The 19903-nt window shown below is 34.7% G+C and overlaps 1 protein-coding gene across 1 annotated transcript; it reads right to left on the reverse strand.

Annotated features, from left to right (window-relative positions):
* Window positions 1–12540: 12540 nt before the first annotated feature.
* LOC139888691 (uncharacterized) lies at window positions 12541–12945 on the reverse strand. The gene has a single exon (XM_071871685.1). The coding sequence runs from the start codon at window positions 12943–12945 to the stop codon at window positions 12541–12543; it is 405 nt and encodes a 134-aa protein (XP_071727786.1).
* Window positions 12946–19903: the final 6958 nt, after the last annotated feature.

Raw genomic sequence — 19903 nt, forward strand, 5'->3', positions numbered from 1 at the left:
CAATTAGTCAAAACTAGACATAATTTCATTCCTCGTTCCTGAACTTTACATCAAATTTGACTATATATCCTTTTTCTTATTTTTTGTGCATTCCTCGTCCCTAATTTATCAAATATCTACATCTCTCGTCCTCCCATCTACTTTCTGTCAAAACTAGCCGTTACCTCTTATCACGTGCATATCATGTGAGGGTATTTTTGTCATTGTTTTGTCTTCTTCTATGATATAAATCCCCAATTCTTCACAATTGAACCCATATCAATTTAGGGTTTTCTCCCCCTTCACCTAATGAAGTCGCAAGAGCAATGATAGCTTGTTTAACACCAGGAAGCATTCTTAAGATGCGTTCAATGGAATTAAGACAAGCTGCACATGTCATGCCACCGATTATGAAGTGCCCTACTAGAGTTTCGTGTGACTTTGCCCTTGTGGGGCCTTGTTCTTAAAGGATTTCAGCCTCAAAACCTGCATCCTCTATTGCGTTCTTAATATCATCATCCTGAAAAAAGAGCATTAAGCTTGTTTAATTGATCAATATTGAAAATGCTTATAAATGCTAAGAAAAATGTAAGAAAAAGGGACTAAAAAGTTTACAAAAAATATTCATAATTTCCTTAACGAAAAGATTATAATAATCATACAGGTTGGTATCAGATTAATATTTAGGAACTATGTTAATGTAACGACCCGACCAAAACCTTTATCGACGGCGCCATTAACTTAGGTCCCGTTGCGTGGTCGTAGTCCCTATATGAGACTCGTTTGACCAAAATTATGTCGCATTCATTTGGAAGGTACAAGACTTGCAAGTTTAGTTTACAAAACCGTTCGACAACAAGTCTAAGTTTACAAAAGTCATAAAGTATAAATGAAATAACTTGCGACATAATATAAGTTGAAAAACACAGTTGCTATAAAATAGCGTAAGTATGTAAACAAAAGTTTGAATCCAAAAGTGCTATCCCTAGCGTATGTATGTATGTATGCTCGACTCCAAGCAAGTATGAGTGTACGCGGAAGCATGTATCAAATAGCCAAGTATGAACCTGAGAAACATATAGAAAACTGTCAACGAAAAACGTTGGTGAAATCATAGATGTATTTGTAAACGTTATATTTTGAACCACAAGATTTAGTATTTCCATAAATTGATCATCCAAAAGTTGCATTCCAAAAGTTGGTTCGCGAGCACCCAATTATCAAGACTTAACGTTTCCTTCCATAGAACCCCATCACAATAGTGTTAGAACATACACTGTTTCCCGAAAATATATTTCATCCGTAGACGGTAGCGAACCGTCCGTAATGAGGGTTTGTCAAACCCGTATGGCCACACAATATAAGTTCTCGCTTACACCCTGCAAGTGTAACTAATGATAATCGAATTGAGGATTTTTGTTCTAACTCGCTGTGGAATGTTTGTTTTCCTTGTACTTGTGTTCAAAGTATTAAAGCAAGTAGTACAAAATGTAACAAAGTATATGTTTCTCAGCCCACAATTTAAGTATAAAAAGTTGTTGAAAAGGTGGGACTATGATCTCACCTCGAGTGCACGAGTATAAAAGTACTTCACAAAGTAACGTATGCATGAAAGTTGCTTAGCCTTGACCTAAACAAGTAAGTTGTATCAATTAACCGGTTACGACACAAGGTCGGGTGAAATGTGTTCAATTAGTCCTATGGCTCGTTACGACTCGATTAAGTATAGCATGTGAATCACGTTGTCAAGTTTCATACAAGAAACAAGTATAAAAGCATGTTAGAATGATTGTATAAAAGTTTGGTTAAGTTTGACTAAAAGTCAAACTTGGTCAAAGTCAACGAAAAAGTCAACGCGTTCGGGTCGGGTCCCGAACTATTTTTCTATGCTAGTTATTCATATATAAGCATGTTAAAACAAGTTGCATGTAAATTGGAGGTCTAGAACATGTCAAACATTTTTAGTAAAAAGGTCAAGGGAAACAGAATCTGGACGCGGCCAGGCCTGTCGCGCCGCGACAATGGCCGTGGCCTGGTCCCTGGCCTGTTTCACTTGTTCAAGGCTTGGTAAAATTTCAAACAAACGCAAAACTCAAACCGTAAACAATTAGAAAGCGTATCTTATACCGTTGGAAAGCTCTTTTGACAAGGAACACAACTAACATGTTTCATCAAACAAAAACAACATTTTCCATAACCGATTTCTCGTCAAGTGATCATTTAAAAGTCCATTTTCAAAGTTTCAAGTTCATCAATTGCATTTTAAGTTTCGGGAATCCAATTCACACATATGATATGCCGTTTTGAAGGTAATGAAGCATGTAATACAACCAAGCACTTATCAATAACATTAACAAGCATTCAACGCATCAAAAGTTCGCTTTAAGGCTATCAAACCCTAACCAAAAGTTCACAAAATCAATAATCGCGTTTATGAAGTTTCTTTGATCAATCTATACATCAACATGAAGCTAATGATGCTAGTAACACTTTTAAAACATGAACTTTAACAATCTAACAACATTTAATCATCCAAAATCAAAGATTAAGCATACGATTTTCATTTTCAAGCTAGTCACACCAAAATCAACAAATCAAGCAAACAAATCATATATTCATGTTATACACGAGCCATAGACACTAACTAACACAATTTCAAGTCAAAAACACGAATTTATAGAAATCTAGAGTTTTTAGAAAGTTACCCAAACTTGATGAAATTGGTATCAAAATGTAGAGGATGAAGAGAGGATCACGAAAATGTAATTTGTTTTGAAGTTTGCTTCCAATCCCGAATTTAGATGATGATTTTATGAAGTTGGGGTTTGTGTTCAAAAATGGGAAGTAGAGAGAAAGGGGAGGATGAAGGTGGGTGGTGATAATGAATGGATGGGATGGGGTTTGACTAGTTGACCTAGTCACTAGTTAGGCCCCTTTGCAACTTTAGTCCCTCGAGTTTCAAAGCGGGTGCGGGAATTAACCAAACGAATATTTTTAAAGACGTTCGAGTAAACGGGTGACGTTATAATTAAATAACGAGGATATTATGAACGTTAGTTAACGAAAGATACAAATTTAAATAACGAAGGATATTTATTAAAAAAAAAAAGACGGTGTTAAAAATAAATTTAACGGAAAAAGGCGGGATGTTACATTATCCACAACTCAAAAGAAATTTCGTCCCGAAATTTAGTTGGAAGTAGTAGTTGTTGAATCTTCCTCGAGATCTTGCGTTGCCAATTCTACGAGTGAGGGAGAAGTACGTCCTAGGGTATTTCAACGAACTTCGACGGTCGGGATTTTTACGTTGGATTGAAGTTTGGTTTCACGATTCATGGTTTCAACCGGTCCTCTTAGGAATGAAGTTTATCGTCGATAGTAAGCTTATCGAAAAGGAATGACAAGTTCTTGTTTCGCCAAACACGTCTTTGAGTTGATACATCGAATGTAGGATAAACGGAGACCCAAAATGAGTCGGAAAAGTCTAAACGGCGAGCGACGGGTCCAAAACACCCGAAGAATTTAAAGGATCAAAATATCGCAGGTTTAGCTTCCTACGTTTTCCCAAAACGGATTGCACCTTTCCAAGGTGCGACTCTTAACGCGACGCGGTTTCCCACGTGGAATTTGAAATGTTTACGTCTAACATTGGCGTAGCTCATTTGGCGACAACGAGTCGTGTTGGGTCTTCCTTGGATATGGATAAGTTTTCTCGGTCGCTCATGAATAACCTCGGCCCCGGTGAATTGATCATCGTTTACTTTGTTCGACAAAAGAGAATGACGTTTCCAGTCATATGTGGTTTCAAAAGGTGTGACGTTAAGAATCGAATGAAAATCATTGTAGTATGAGGATTCGGTTAAGGAAAATACTTTTCTCAAGTAAATTTGAAGTTGGTAATACAAATTCGTATTATGGTTTTCAAGACTTAAATCGTATTTTTTTTCGGTCCGTCGGGTTGTGGATGGTACGCGGTACTCATGTCTAAACGCGGTCCCGAGGCTTTTTGTAAGGCACTCCAAAATCTAGAAGTGAAACGAGGATTTCGATCCGAAACGGGGTATATTTCCCTAAGGCATATTGAACAAGTTTGCTAGGAATTGAAAACGTTAGCTAGGACAAGTTTCTCAAGAAAATTCGCGTCGCGGAAGATTTATCGGTTTCCAAAAACGTTCGTCGGGGCAAGTTCTCCTCGGTTTCTGAAAGAAAAACGTTCGTCGGAACTATTCACCCTCGAGGTGAATACTAGTATAACGTGGAGAGTCTCTCTCCATTGGGAATTTAGAATAAGGACCTCCTGAACCGGAAGTACGAGGGTGATGCAAAAGAAGTTTCCGCCCCGATGTGAGCATAACGAGTAAGTTGTAGTTAGTCAATAAGACTGTGCAAGGACGAGCTAGTATACCCGTGTGACATACGGTTGAAATCGAATGGAATCGGCAATTCATTCGGAAGCATAAATATAATTTGACAATAATTGAAGGTGTGTCCCCGGTATGGTTGTTATAAATATTCTCGGAATTTTCGGATGTCCAAACCTGAAAAGATGAAGTCATGTACATGGCACATGGTGGTGTTTAGGTTGATCGAGTCTAACCACCATCACGCGTCACTAGAACTTTGGTATGTCTTACCGTAATATAACTACGTTGATCGAGTGTAGTTATATTATGCTAACTCATACCTCCATTCCCACATCACTCCATAGATTCAAGTTCGTGTCATCGCGAAAATCTAAGATAAACAAAATGTAACGACGTCTCAAACGTGACTCGTATTAAATCGAAAGAATTGGTGCAACTCTGAAGATGCGTTCCCCGAGGGAAGTGTATAGTTGATTGTTCACGTCAATGTGGTTCGAGTCAGACAATATTGTATTTAGGTATGAAAAGAGTAACAAGTCATGATAACAAGTAATACGCAACTGTAGCGATAAATGGTGATGACGATACTCACCTAGAGTAGTGATGGTAGTAACAAGAAGTGGTAGATAGTAAGGAACACCGGTGTGACACGATAGTAAGTTGAAACGGTGGCGAATCATAATCTGGGAGACAGGGTTCCCGGACAAGCGTGACCAATGAAGTCGTTGTCATCCTTACGCGCATGAATCTCGAATTTACGTGTGTTACCAAAAAGTGGCGGAATACGGGTTCGTATGATGAAGGTTGGGTACCATTAAAAAGTTTGCCTAAGAATGATTCAAGTATAATGCACAAGTAGTCAAGTAAGTGCTATCTATAGCAAATGTATGTCAGAATGCAAATGCTAACTATCCGGTTGTAGTCTAGACTCACTAATGCGTCCTAACGACTCTGTTAGACACACTAATGCAAGTCCTAGTTCCCTACAACCAACGCTCTGATACCACTTGTAACGACCCGACCAAAACCGTTATCGACGGCGCCGTTAACTTAGGTCCCGTTGCGTGGTCGTAGTCCCTATATGAGACTCGTTTGACCAAAATTATGTCGCATTCATTTGGAAGGTACAAGACTTGCAAGTTTAGTTTACAAAACCGTTCGACAACAAGTCTAAGTTTACAAAAGTCATAAAGTATAAATGAAATAACTTGCGACATAATATAAGTTGAAAAACACAGTTGCTATAAATAGCGTAAGTATGTAAACAAAAGTTTGAATCCAAAAGTGCTATCCCTAGCGTATGTATGTATGTATGCTCGACTCCAAGCAAGTATGAGTGTACGCGGAAGCATGTATCAAATAGCCAAGTATGAACCTGAGAAACATATAGAAAACTGTCAACGAAAAACGTTGGTGAAATCATAGATGTATTTGTAAACGTTATATTTTGAACCACAAGATTTAGTATTTCCATAAATTGATCATCCAAAAGTTGCATTCGAAAAGTTGGTTCGCGAGCACCCAATTATCAAGACTTAACGTTTCCTTCCATAGAACCCCATCACAATAGTGTTAGAACATACACTGTTTCCCGAAAATATATTTCATCCGTAGACGGTAGCGAACCGTCCGTAATGAGGGTTTGTCAAACCCGTATGGCCACACAATATAAGTTCTCGCTTACACCCTGCAAGTGTAACTAATGATAATCGAATTGAGGATTTTTGTTCTAACTCGCTGTGGAATGTTTGTTTTCCTTGTACTTGTGTTCAAAGTATTAAAGCAAGTAGTACAAAATGTAACAAAGTATATGTTTCTCAGCCCACAATTTAAGTATAAAAAGTTGTTGAAAAGGTGGGAATATGATCTCACCTCGAGTGCACGAGTATAAAAGTACTTCACAAAGTAACGTATGCATGAAAGTTGCTTAGCCTTGACCTAAACAAGTAAGTTGTATCAATTAACCGGTTATGACACAAGGTCGGGTGAAATGTGTTCAATTAGTCCTATGGCTCGTTACGACTCGATTAAGTATAGCATGTGAATCACGTTGTCAAGTTTCATACAAGAAATAAGTATAAAAGCATGTTAGAATGATTGTATAAAAGTTTGGTTAAGTTTGACTAAAAGTCAAACTTGGTCAAAGTCAACGAAAAAGTCAACGCGTTTGGGTCGGGTCCCGAACTATTTTTCTATGCTAGTTATTCATATATAAGCATGTTAAAACAAGTTGCATGTAAATTGGAGGTCTAGAACATGTCAAACATTTTTAGTAAAAAGGTCAAGGGAAACAGAATCTGGACGCGGCTTATGTCGCGCCGCGGCCAGGCCTGTCGCGCCGCGACAATGGCCGTGGCCTGGTCCCTGGCCTGTTTCACTTGTTCAAGGCTTGGTAAAGTTTCAAACAAACGCAAAACTCAAACCGTAAACAATTAGAAAGCGTATCTTATACCGTTGGGAAGCTCTTTTGACAAGGAACACAACTAACATGTTTCATCAAACAAAAACAACATTTTCCATAACCGATTTCTCGTCAAGTGATCATTTAAAAGTCCATTTTCAAAGTTTCAAGTTCATCAATTGCATTTTAAGTTTCGGGAATCCAATTCACACATATGATATGCCGTTTTGAAGGTAATGAAGCATGTAATACAACCAAGCACTTATCAATAACATTAACAAGCATTCAACGCATCAAAAGTTCGCTTTAAGGCTATCAAACCCTAACCAAAAGTTCACAAAATCAATAATCGCGTTTATGAAGTTTCTTTGATCAATCTATACATCAACATGAAGCTAATGATGCTAGTAACACTTTTAAAACATGAACTTTAACAATCTAACAACATTTAATCATCCAAAATCAAAGATTAAGCATACGATTTTCATTTTCAAGCTAGTCACACCAAAATCAACAAATCAAGCAAACAAATCATATATTCATGTTATACACGAGCCATAGACACTAACTAACACAATTTCAAGTCAAAAACACGAATTTATAGAAATCTAGAGTTTTTAGAAAGTTACCCAAACTTGATGAAATTGGTATCAAAATGTAGAGGATGAAGAGAGGATCACGAAAATGTAATTTGTTTTGAAGTTTGCTTCCAATCCCGAATTTAGATGATGATTTTATGAAGTTGGGGTTTGTGTTCAAAAATGGGAAGTAGAGAGAAAGGGGAGGATGAAGGTGGGTGGTGATAATGAATGGATGGGATGGGGTTTGACTAGTTGACCTAGTCACTAGTTAGGCCCCTTTGCAACTTTAGTCCCTCGAGTTTCAAAGCGGGTGCGGGAATTAACCAAACGAATATTTTTAAAGACGTTCGAGTAAACGGGTGACGTTATAATTAAATAACGAGGATATTATGAACGTTAGTTAACGAAAGATACAAATTTAAATAACGAAGGATATTTATTTAAAAAAAAAAGACGGTGTTAAAAATAAATTTAACGGAAAAAGGCGGGATGTTACAGTTAAGATCCGAGCACCTGGTTCATAAAACATACTCTACTCCAGCACATGTTAAGATCCAATGGATAATGAATCTAATGACCAAGACTAGATTGAAAACAAAAGGAAAAAATAAAGATAACTAATTAACTGATTTGAGTTTCCACAGTACAACTGCAGGAGACACTTGAACAAGAAAGTAAGAAAATCATTTGATGGTAGCACAATCTACTTTGTAGATTTAATAAGGTAATTTATATGTTACTTTATTTAAAAATGATAACATGTAAATTTCGGTTTAAGCTTAACGCAAGCCCTATAAAGAATTAAGCTTTCCAGCATCATCATATCCTTGAATCTTGAAGTAAAAAGATCAATTGAAACGGCTTAAGTAGAATAGATAAATCAGCTACATAAAATGAAAAAAATCTTCAACAATGGTGAATTACTTGGGAAAACCCTAAATTGAAGGGGAGAAAACCCAAAATTGAAACGGGTTCAATTGTGAAAAACTAGGGTTTATATCATAGAAGACAAAACATTAACAAAAATACCCCCACATGATATGCACATGATAAGAGGTAACGGTTGATTTTGACAGAAGGTAGATGATCAATCCTATATCAAGTTATTACTTGAGTAAGGATCGAGTGCAATAATAAGATGGAGGATGAGATGTTTGATGATTATTTTGGGCCCCGATGATCGTCTTTCACTTTAACAATCAATTGATCAACCACCCTGACCCGGTCTTGATTGTCAATTAGCATGATTCACCTTAGCGCAATGTAGAAATCCCTTGGGCAAGATCACAAGTGAAAATCACAAAAGCTTGGGCAAATGGCCGAGAATCAACAACCTATAAATGAGAGGCCAAGCTCTCTATTTATAGTATTCGAAATATCCGCGGTTTGTGGTTTACTTAACTACCCGCGAAAACTTAGCGGAATAAACCGCAGTCTTTTATTAACGAGGAAGCTGATCCGCAATCTTTACTTTTCAGCGAACATTCCATAACTTTGGATTGCAGTACGCGCAATTCTGCTTTTTGGTTTTAGCAAATAAAAGACTTTTTTGCTCCGTTGGTCCTTCATTTATACACGAAATTGCAATCCGAGTCCCTTAAGTTTTTTTTTTTGGATTTTCGAGTCCTTTAAATTGCAAAATTTAGCAATCCGAGTCCCTCCATCTACCTGCCGTCTAAATTGACCGTTAACCCTTGACATGTGCCATACATGTGAGGGTAAAATCATCTTTTAATATAAACGAGGGACAACCGGTGCAAAATATAATTTATATATATTTAATTTATAATTTTAGAATTTATAAAAATATAAACAAAATATATTATATCATATATAAATTTATAATTTATATCATAATTTCTTTAACCTCACATATACGGAGTATCTTTTTTCCTTCATCTTCATCATGATAGATCCAAAACACAACTTGGTGTACTTTCTAATTCATATAATTTAGTGAAATCTGGAATCACCGAAGCTCAAAAGCATATCAAACACCTCAACTCATATCTAAAATTTTGAATATGGTGTTCTTCATTTTTTTCACAAAACATCAACAAATTTGCTTCCTGGGTCGATTCAAGCTTGGATTGAAGAAAGTAAAAGTGATGAAATATCATATTCATTAACTTGAAGCTTCGTGAAACTTCAATCGGATCAAAATAAGCAAAATATTCCAGATCTGAAGTTTATGTCTTAAACGTGCAACTTGATTAATTTTCTAATCGACTTCATTTGTTGATTTCTGGTAATGAAAGCTTTTGTCGAGTGTTAGGATTCAAGTACTTGACAACTCGATCAAAAATTCAACAATTTAAAGAACATCGAATCCGTCAATTTCACTGTTGATATAATAATGTTGATTTTGGTAATTAAACTAATTACAGTAAATAGGTTTTTGTTGAAGAACATTTAACAAAGGGGTTTAGTTCTTGTTTACAGTCAAAGATTGGTTAGACCTGCGATAGCAACATATGTTTCGTCGGCGTCGATCCATTGTGTCGTATACTCATATAGGATTCAAGTCTTGTTTTTTTGCATCTCTATTTTGCTCAACTGTATGTTCATAGTATGAACATTATATATATATATATATATATATATATATATATATATATATATATATATATATATATATATATATATATATATATATTAATTAATTGCTCAACTATTGTGATTGTGAATATCATGTGTGGAATTTCTGATCTGAAATATGAATATGAAATGGTTTGATTTTACCTTGATATTTGTTTTTAATTCTGAACAGAATCATGAAATGAGTTTGGATTTTGTAGGTTAATTCATGAATATGAAATATGAAAATGGTTTGATTTTTGTTATCCATAGATGCTAGATTTAAGAAGAAGCGTAAAAGGATGATTTTACCCTCACATGTATGGCACATGTTAAGGGTTAACAGCCAATTTAGACGGCAGAAAGACGGAGGGACTCGGATTGCTAAATTTTTCAATTTAAAGGACTCGAAAATCCAAAAAAAAAACTTGAGGGACTCGGATTGCAATTTCGTGTATAAATGAAGGACCAACGGAGCAAAAAAGTCCAAATAAAATATACATATACAATGCTATGTATATGATCAAGTCCTCCCAGTTTATTATGATACATTTTGCGGAGCAAATGTGTCATGATAAACTCTAAAAATTCGCAGTTAACTTGACCATTATCCGCAGTAATATGCTCTCGCTTTGCCTTTATTACCGTTACACCAAGCAAAATTACCGTTGTTATGTATTGTCTTAAAATATTACCGATAAAATTATCACAACGGATACTTAACATAACTAATTGACACCCATATTTCCCCTATATATATATGGGAAACCGTGATTAACCATTTCCACTCGCCACCCTGACATACTTCACAATATAATCAAAACATTCTTTTCATTATCCCAATCTACTTTCTTTTTCACAATCATTTTTTACTTTATCATGAAGATCGACGAAATGGAGCCCAAGGTTAACCCAAAGACCTTGATCACAAAGCTATTAACAAGCACTGAGGCTAAATCATCGGTGTCGAAAGAGAAGCAGACGATTCCAATTGTCGATTTGACCTCCAAATCTCCCCTCACAAAGCCAAGCTCCACCAAACGACCCTTTCAGACGCCGCCACAATCACAAAGTAAAAAATTGAAGTAAACCATCCCCACTCTGTATGATAATCCGATTACATCGGATCATGAAGGGGATCAGCAAACGGGTAGGCTTTAAACACTGTCGCATAATTAATGTTCAGATGTTTGTGCACTTCTTATGATTTACATGCTTTTGCAGGCGGATCCACTGATGACCCCTTTTTGACGAGCCCAAACACACTTGACCAGATTAAAGAACTGTTCCGCACCCTACCCGACTCCTATGGGGTGCGGATTGACGGTTTATCAGGATATACTTATGCCTCTGCTGCTGCCGCATTAGATCAGCTCCAACAAATGAAGTTGGCAATTCCAGGCGAGCTTCGCCGCGAATTTTCGAAACTCTCTACGCTTGAAGCGCACAACAGCTTTGTTCAGAACTTTTATATGTGCTTTAACTCGGCATATGATGTGATATGCCGTCAAGAACAATTTTTCAATGTTCTTGAGGCTGAACAGTTGAAGTACAACGCTGAGAAGGTTAAGGCTGAAGACAGCGAAAAGCGCTGTGTTAACCTTTCTGATGAACACACCGCAGCAAAAACCGCGGTGGATGATTTAAAACTGCAGGTTTCTACTGCATCTGAGAAAGAAAATAACCTCCACGCTACTATTAATTCATTACAAGAGGGGGTTACAAAACTTACCGCAGAGCGAGACAATGCTCTAGCTGCCTCGGCTTCTGCAAAACTTGAGTTCACCCAAATCCGCCAACATTTGCCAGAGTTTGCCAAAAAAGTTCTTAATTCTCATCTTGTGTCCGCTCAATTTTCAACTTACGCTGCCTCTCTACGATTGCGCTAAAGAGTGGAATTTTTGGATGAAATTGCTCCGCATTGCACCATACCAAATCCACTGCCATCCGCGATTGAAGACCGCGTATGTTCACTTGCAGATGCTCGAGATGCATTTGCTACTGCACAAGGAAACATAGTGGACATTCCAATCCCTAAAGTTAGTGCGATAAGTCAGCAGGATAACGCTACTATTAAAGACATCATTGAGCTTGATTTATCAAAGCCATGATGATATTTGTAATACTTAGCACGCAGCTATCTCTGCATAGTTATTAATAAAATTTTCGCATTTTCATATATATTTGCAAGTACTTTTATTTGTATTGCGCTTTTAACATAATATTCATAACACGGACTTGTCCTTTGCAATTTCCAACTTTTATTATCGTGCACATAATAAGTATGTACTTTTGCGGAACAATCTGTATGCGTGTATATTTATACGTTATGAATCTTCTAAGTCCGCCAAAGCGATCCTTAGGCAATCAATTAGCATCACTTCGCTGCTTAGCTTTCACGAAATATGTCAAAAATATGAAACGAAAAACTATAGAAATATTTCATAAACTTTGAGTATTTCGCAAACAAAATTTCGCATATTCATACAAGTGCCTACTTTTTAAATTTTTACAAGTGTGATCAAGACTTGCAAAAATTAAAAATAAAAACACATAACCAGAATATCAAGCATAGACCTTGCCACTAATTTTGCACTTTGCATATTTACAACTTAGCCTTAATATAATTCTTGCAAAGTTAAGCATAATATCGCTTTAATAAAGCAGCATGCCATGCATTAGGTAAAGTTCGCCCTTCCACATCTACAAGCTTATAAGAACCTACCGCATTAATTGCCACAACTTGATAAGGACCCTCCCATTTAGGTCCTAATTTGCCAAGTTTTTCTGCTCTACTTGCATCATTATTTCGCAACACCCATTCGCCAACATCAAAAGACAAAGCACGCACTCTTTTGTTATAATACTTGGCAATTTGCTGTTTGTTATTTGCCTCTCTGATAGCAGCCATTAGCCTTCGCTCTTCAATGAAATTCAAATTCTCGCCCAATGCATCATCGTTTGCCTCTTCTTCAAAGCTAGCGACTCTATGCGTTGGCACAAGAATTTCAGCGGGTATCACCGCCTCAGAGCCATATACCATACTAAAAGGTGTTTCCCCTGTGCTTTTCTTGAAATTAGTGCGATGTGCCCACAACACATTGGGTAATTCATCTACCCAACCAGTTCGCTTTTCGCATAACCTCTTTTTAATACCGCTTACAATATCACGATTGGTTACTTAGCATAAAACATTAGCCTGTGGTTGCGCCACTGATGTAAATTTTTCTATTATATTCAAATCAGTGCACCATGTCTTAAAAGCATATTTCGCTATCTGTGCGCCGTTATCACTAACCAACTCACGCGGAATACCGAATCTGCAAACAATGTATTCCCACATAAAGTTTCGCACTTGCACACTAGTGATAGTGCGAACCGCCTTAGCTTCAACCCATTTTGTAAAATAATCAATTGCAACAATCAGAAACTTGACATTGCCAGGTCCTGCGGGAAATGGCCCTACAATGTCAATAGTCCACTTGTGTAATGGCCATGGCGAATTAACAGGAACCATATCATGCCTTGGCATCCGATTCTGCGGAGCATTCCTTTGGCAACTTTTACATCGCTTAACAATTTTTGCGACATCGTGATATAGGGATAGCCAAAAGTAACCCATCCGCATAATTTTCGCCGCAATAGTTTTATAGCCTGAATGCAATGCACAAGAACCGCTATGCACTTCTTCAACTATCATTTCTGCCTCAATTGGTCCAACATATCGCATCATTGGACCACAGTATGATTTGCGATATAAAATATCATTTTAAATGATATACATTGGTGCTCTCTTACTAGGCGAGCTTCGCGCTTATCACTTGGCAAAACATCACTGCGAATGTATTGCAGGATTGGTTCCATCCAATTTGGCTATTCCTCTTCGACGGACGCAACCATTAATCGTTATCTATTGATTTGCTTGGCAATTCTTCAACCCAAACTTGTTTTGGAAAGTGCAAAAACGTTAGAGCAGCTAATTTACTCAAAGCATCCGCCTTTTTATTTTGACTTCTTAGCCCTTACGCGAGTTTAAAATACTCAAACCGCTCCACCAATTCTTTTAATAACTGCAAATATTTCTACATTGAAGAATCGTGTGCTTCAAAGGAACCATTAAAATGATTCGCTACTAACTGCGAATCTGTAAATGCCTGTAACTTAATTATATTCATTTTTCGCGTAACATTTAAACCAGCAAGTAATGGTTCATACTCTGCTTCATTATTTGTGACATCAAAATTAAAACGCAATCCATACGTATGCTCTTCACCACTTGGGATTGCCAAGACCAAACCCGCACCTGCGCCCTCTGCACATGAAGCACCATCAGTAAATAAATCCCAAGTTTCACCCATTACTGCTTTTAATGTTGTTCGCTCATTAATCACCTCCAACTCTCCAGATATTTCTGCGAGATAATCCGCCATAACCTGGCCCTTTACAGCACTTCGTGGAAGATAATATATTTGATAAGCACCTAATTCTACCACCCACAACGCGAGTCTACTAGATATCTCTGGTTTTGTTAAGACTTGCTTGATCGGCATATTAGTTAACACATGCACTGGATGCCCCTGAAAATATCTTCTTAACCTTCGCGATATTAGAATAAGCGCGTACACAAACTTCTCAATCGGCGCATAGTTTATTTCGCTTCCTGTAAGAGCTTTACTGACAAAATACACAGGCTTTTGTATTTTCTCCTTTTCCGCGATTAAAACTGAGCCAAAAGCTTCATTTGCCACTGATATATAAAGGTAGAGAATTTCGTAATCAATTGGCGCTGTTAATGTAGGCAAAGTTTTCAACAACTTCTTCATTTCTTGAAATGCAGCCTCTGCGTCGTTTGACCAAACAAAACTTTTTTGCTTCAAGCAACCTTTTAAAGTTTTGAAAAACGGCAATTGTCTTTCAGCAGCTTTAGACAAGAAACGCGTTAATGCAGCTAACTTTCCCGTCAAACTTTGCAATTCCTTAATCGTTCTTGGTGCGGTCATATTTTCAATAGTCGCAATTTTCTTTGGATTAGCTTGAATACCTTGTTCTGTAACAAGGTATCCCAAAAACTTTCCTTCGGTCTCATCAAAACTACACTTTAGCGGGTTAAGCTTCATGTTTATCCTTCGCAGTGTGTCAAATTTTTCGCGCATATCTTCGATAATTTGCTCCTGCGTTGTACTTTTGATTACTAAGTCATCCACATAAGCGTCAAGATTACGCCCAATTTGCTTTTCGAACGCGGTGTCAATCAAACGTTGATATGTCGCACCCGCGTTGATTAAACCAAAAGGCATCATTATATAGGAAAATATGCCTTTGCCCGTATGAAAAGAAGTTTTGTCTATATCTTCTTGAGCCATTGGGATCTGGTGATAACCCCTTGCCGCATCCAAAAAATATTTATATGGAAAAGCGTGCAAAGATTTCACTTTTAAATCAATTTCTGGAAGTGGATAATTATTCTTAGGGCACGCTTTATTTAAATCCTTAAAATCAATACACATTCTCCATGAACCATCAGGATTTTTTACCAAAACTGGATTTCCAATCCATGATTGGTATTGAGCTTCGCGTAAAATTCTAGCTATCACCAATTTTGTTACCTCTTCGCATAGCCACTTCACGCGTGAGATGAGCCGGAGATTTCCGACCAAATTTAAACTAAATCTTTATATATTTCCGACACAATAAGCAAAGTCTGTAATGTGGAATCTCAAAAAACTTTGAACTGTTTTCATAACTGCATATGACCTTCGACTATTTTCAACGATTCACGAACAACTATATATAACAAATTGCAAATATGCATATATATAAATATAAATGAAAGTATATAGGTAATTATTGTAAATAATAAAATATAATTAAATATGTAAAATAATATACGGTGTAATGAATACTATTATTTTATATGTATATAGATATAGATATATATGAATATTATTTGTAATTATATATATATTGATGTTAAAATTTATTGGCTTAAAAGTTTGTATGTAGTATATCCATTCATGTAATAAAAACATGTAAATGATAATTATATATATAGTAGTTTATGAAATATATAATCATATAAAAACTTTGAATACCCTAGTTAGAAGTACTCGTTTTATTCCCTTAACAAAATAAATAACAAATAGTTATATATTAACAAAAGTAGGTTTATATAAGTAATATATGTATATATAAATTTTATACATAGGTATTCTCATAAATATAAATAATTTATAAACATTCTATGTAGAAATTATAATATTTCATTTTGTGTAAAATAATTATGTATTAGTATTAAATTATTATATTGATATTATTATTATTATTATTCATATCATTAATAAAGTATTATTATTAATATCATTATTATTAATATTATTAATAATATGAAGAATTATTATTATCAAATTATTATATTGATATTATTATTATTATTATTCATATCATTAATAAAGTATTATTATTAATATCATTATTATTAATATTATTAATAATATGAAGAATTATTATTATCACTGATATTATTTCAAATATAATTATTAATATTATAGTATTGATATTATTACAAAAATTATCAAAATTATAAATCTTGTTAATATTATAATACAACTTGTTATCTTAACATTGATATTATTATTAATAGTAATCATCAACATTAAATGTATTATTATTAATAAATATATTTGTATTTATACTTATTAATTATCTATACTAAATAAATATAAGATATAATATATATATACATATAAATACGCGTGATTATCTACATCCCTATCATTCTATTATATTTTTTGTTTTTTGTCTGTGTCTTCTTCCTACCAGTGAGGTTCTGTCGAACCATATCCCCATTACAAATCAAGCTTCGGTCTATTATTGTGGAGGCATCAATAACAACTTGTACGCTTGATTTACGCTACTGCTAATTGATAAAGCAAACAAGTTTATTTTTTTTCTTCTTTCTTCTCATTTTTTTTTACCCGAAGCCATATAATATTCGAATGGATTCGGACCAAATTGAAAGAAAGTAAAAATATAGATCTCTTCTTCTTTATGTCGTGATTGTGTATGTACAATCTCAGATTTTAATTCGATAAAATGAAGGTGAATTCGAAGGTCAAAGTTTTTATATAAAAAAGTCAAACAATTTTATATGAACAAATTCGAGTAATTGGTTGCGATTCTGATGCAACTGAGGATTTTCGTGTATTCCATTGACGATTTGGAAGATTGTTTATGAAGGTTGCGAAGTCTAAAAACGTTTCGATGTCAAAATCAATTTTTTTTCTTTAAAGCAGCGACTGCCGCAGCAGTCTTATTTTTTTACTTTTTATTTTTTTTCTTTTTATCAAACCAATTAATCATAAGTGAGTGTTATGATGTTGAATATTAAGTCTTAATTTAATTGCAAACTTGTTATGTTGGTTTTCATTGTTACCTGGGCCGTGTAAGTCGATGGTAGAAGAAGTTGAATGAGGGACAGAAATATAGAACGGGTTAAATAAGTTTAGGAGTCAGATTAATCAGATAAAACAGAAGCAGAGGGATGGCTGTGAGTGTTAGCGGGTGAGCGAGTGGTCACGGGTTCAAGTCTTGTTCGGGGCAATCTTTTTATAAAAGCTTTCCAAAGGGTATAATCTTTATTTTATTTCTTATTATTATTTTTATTATTATTATTATTGTTAATGTTATTGTTATTTTTGTTATGGTTATTATTGTTATTGTTATTATTCGTACTACTTATCATTGTTAAAATTGTTATCAGTACTAAAGTATTATAATTGCTTAGTATTATTATTATTATTAAGTATTAGGATTATTATTATTATTATTATTATCATTATTATCATTATTAGGAACATAATAAAATTTTCATTATAACCATTAATTAGTGACAAAAATGATGCAACTTATTATTATTTTTTGTAAATATTAGTAATTATACCATTTCTAGTACTATTATTATTATTATGAATATGTTTTGGATTATTATTATTGTTGTTATAAAACAATACAAGTTATCATTACTCACACTAATATTGGTATAAATATCATTTTTCGTATTTATTAGTTTTACTATTATTATTATAAACATATTTTAGCAATATCGTTACTAATATTAGTATTATCAATATTAAGAAAGTTATTATAATTAGTAAATCATTATTATCAAAACTATCATTTTCGTTACAAATAAATATTTGGTACCTAAAAATATACTTAATACATATATTATAATCATATTAATAGTTTATATATCACATACCAAATATAATAACATTATTTATATAAATACTTATATATAATGAATTAAGGATATTTTCATATAATACTAACCATATATATATACAGAAATATATTAATATAACCAAATATATAGATATTAAATATTTTAAATATATACACAAACTAAATAAGTATAATATATAATTCAAGTTATAATATATAAACTTGTTCGAATACGTTTATACATTTTAATATATATACAAATGATATAGGTTCGTGAATCCGAGGCCAACCCTGCATTGTTCAGTTGTCTAAGGTCGTCATATGTATTTTTACTACAAAATACATTAGGTGAGTTTCATTTACTCCCTTTTTAAATGCTTTTGCAATATATATTTTTGGGACTGAGAATACATGCGCTGCTTTTATAACTGTTTTACGAAATAGACACAAGTAATCGAAACTACATTCTATGGTTGAATTATTAAACCGAATATGCCCCTTTTTAGTCTGGTAATCTAAGAATTAGGAAACAGACACCCTAATTGACGTGAATCCTAAAGATATATCTATCGGGCCCAACAAGCCCCATCCAAAGTACCGGATGCTTTAATACTTCGAAATTTATATCATGTCCGAAGGAGGATCCCGGAATGATGGGGATATTCTTATATGTATATTGTGAATGTTGATTACCAGGTGTTCAATCCATATGAATGATATTTTTGTCTCTATGCATGGGACGTATGTTTATGAGAAATTTAAATATGAAATCTTGTGGTCTATTAAAATTATAAAATGATTATTTATGTTAAACTAATGAACTCACCAACCTTTTGGTTGACACTTGAAAGCATGTTTATTCTCAGGTACAAAAGAAATCTTCTGCTGTGCATTTGCTCATTTACGAAATATTACTTGGAGTCATTCATAGCATATTTCAAAAGACGTTGCATTCGAGTCGTCGAATTCATCAAGATTATTATTAAGTCAATTATAGTTAGATGTATTATGAAATAGTATGCATGCCGTCAATTTTCGATGTAATGAAAGATTGTCTTTTCAAAAACGAATGCAATGTTTGTAAAATGTATCATATAGAGGTCAAGTACCTCGTGATGTAATCAACTGTTGTGAATCGTTTATAATTGATATGGACTTCGTCCGGATGGATTAGGACGGGTCTCTACAGTTGGTATCAGAGCAGAGGTCTTAGCGAACCAGGTCTGCATTAGTGTGTCTAACTGATAAGTCGTTAGGATGCTTTAGTGAGTCTGGACTTCGACCGTGTCTGCGTGTCAAAAGTTTTGCTTATCATTTCGTGTCGAAAATTACCTGCTTATCATTCCTAGTCTAGACACATCTTGCTGCATTGATTGCATGAATAGTGTATAGATAAAATTCATATCTTAGCGTATCTGCTAATTGATATCTTAGCATATCTGTTACTGTAAACTTTGCCTAACATATTCCGTAGATTCCTCCATAACTTATGGGATTTTAGTATTATATATACATATGTAAATTATGTAATACATGTTACTAATCTACATCCTATAATCTATTTCTTATCGAAAATCCTTTATCTGATCGTACGAGATGAATCCTGCAACTAGTTCAAGTCCCTCGGATTCCGAAATGGAGTCCCACTCCAGCTCCGAAAACAGCGTCACCAGAATGACTCAATCAACCAGCCATCTCCAATTCATCTGATGAGTTCGTAGTTGACTCAATCAACGGAGACGCGAGGAAGGCGATTCCTTCCACCAACCGAATTCACC

This window comes from Rutidosis leptorrhynchoides, chromosome 2 (genome assembly GCF_046630445.1).
Source record: "Rutidosis leptorrhynchoides isolate AG116_Rl617_1_P2 chromosome 2, CSIRO_AGI_Rlap_v1, whole genome shotgun sequence".
Classification (NCBI taxonomy): Eukaryota; Viridiplantae; Streptophyta; class Magnoliopsida; order Asterales; family Asteraceae; genus Rutidosis; species Rutidosis leptorrhynchoides.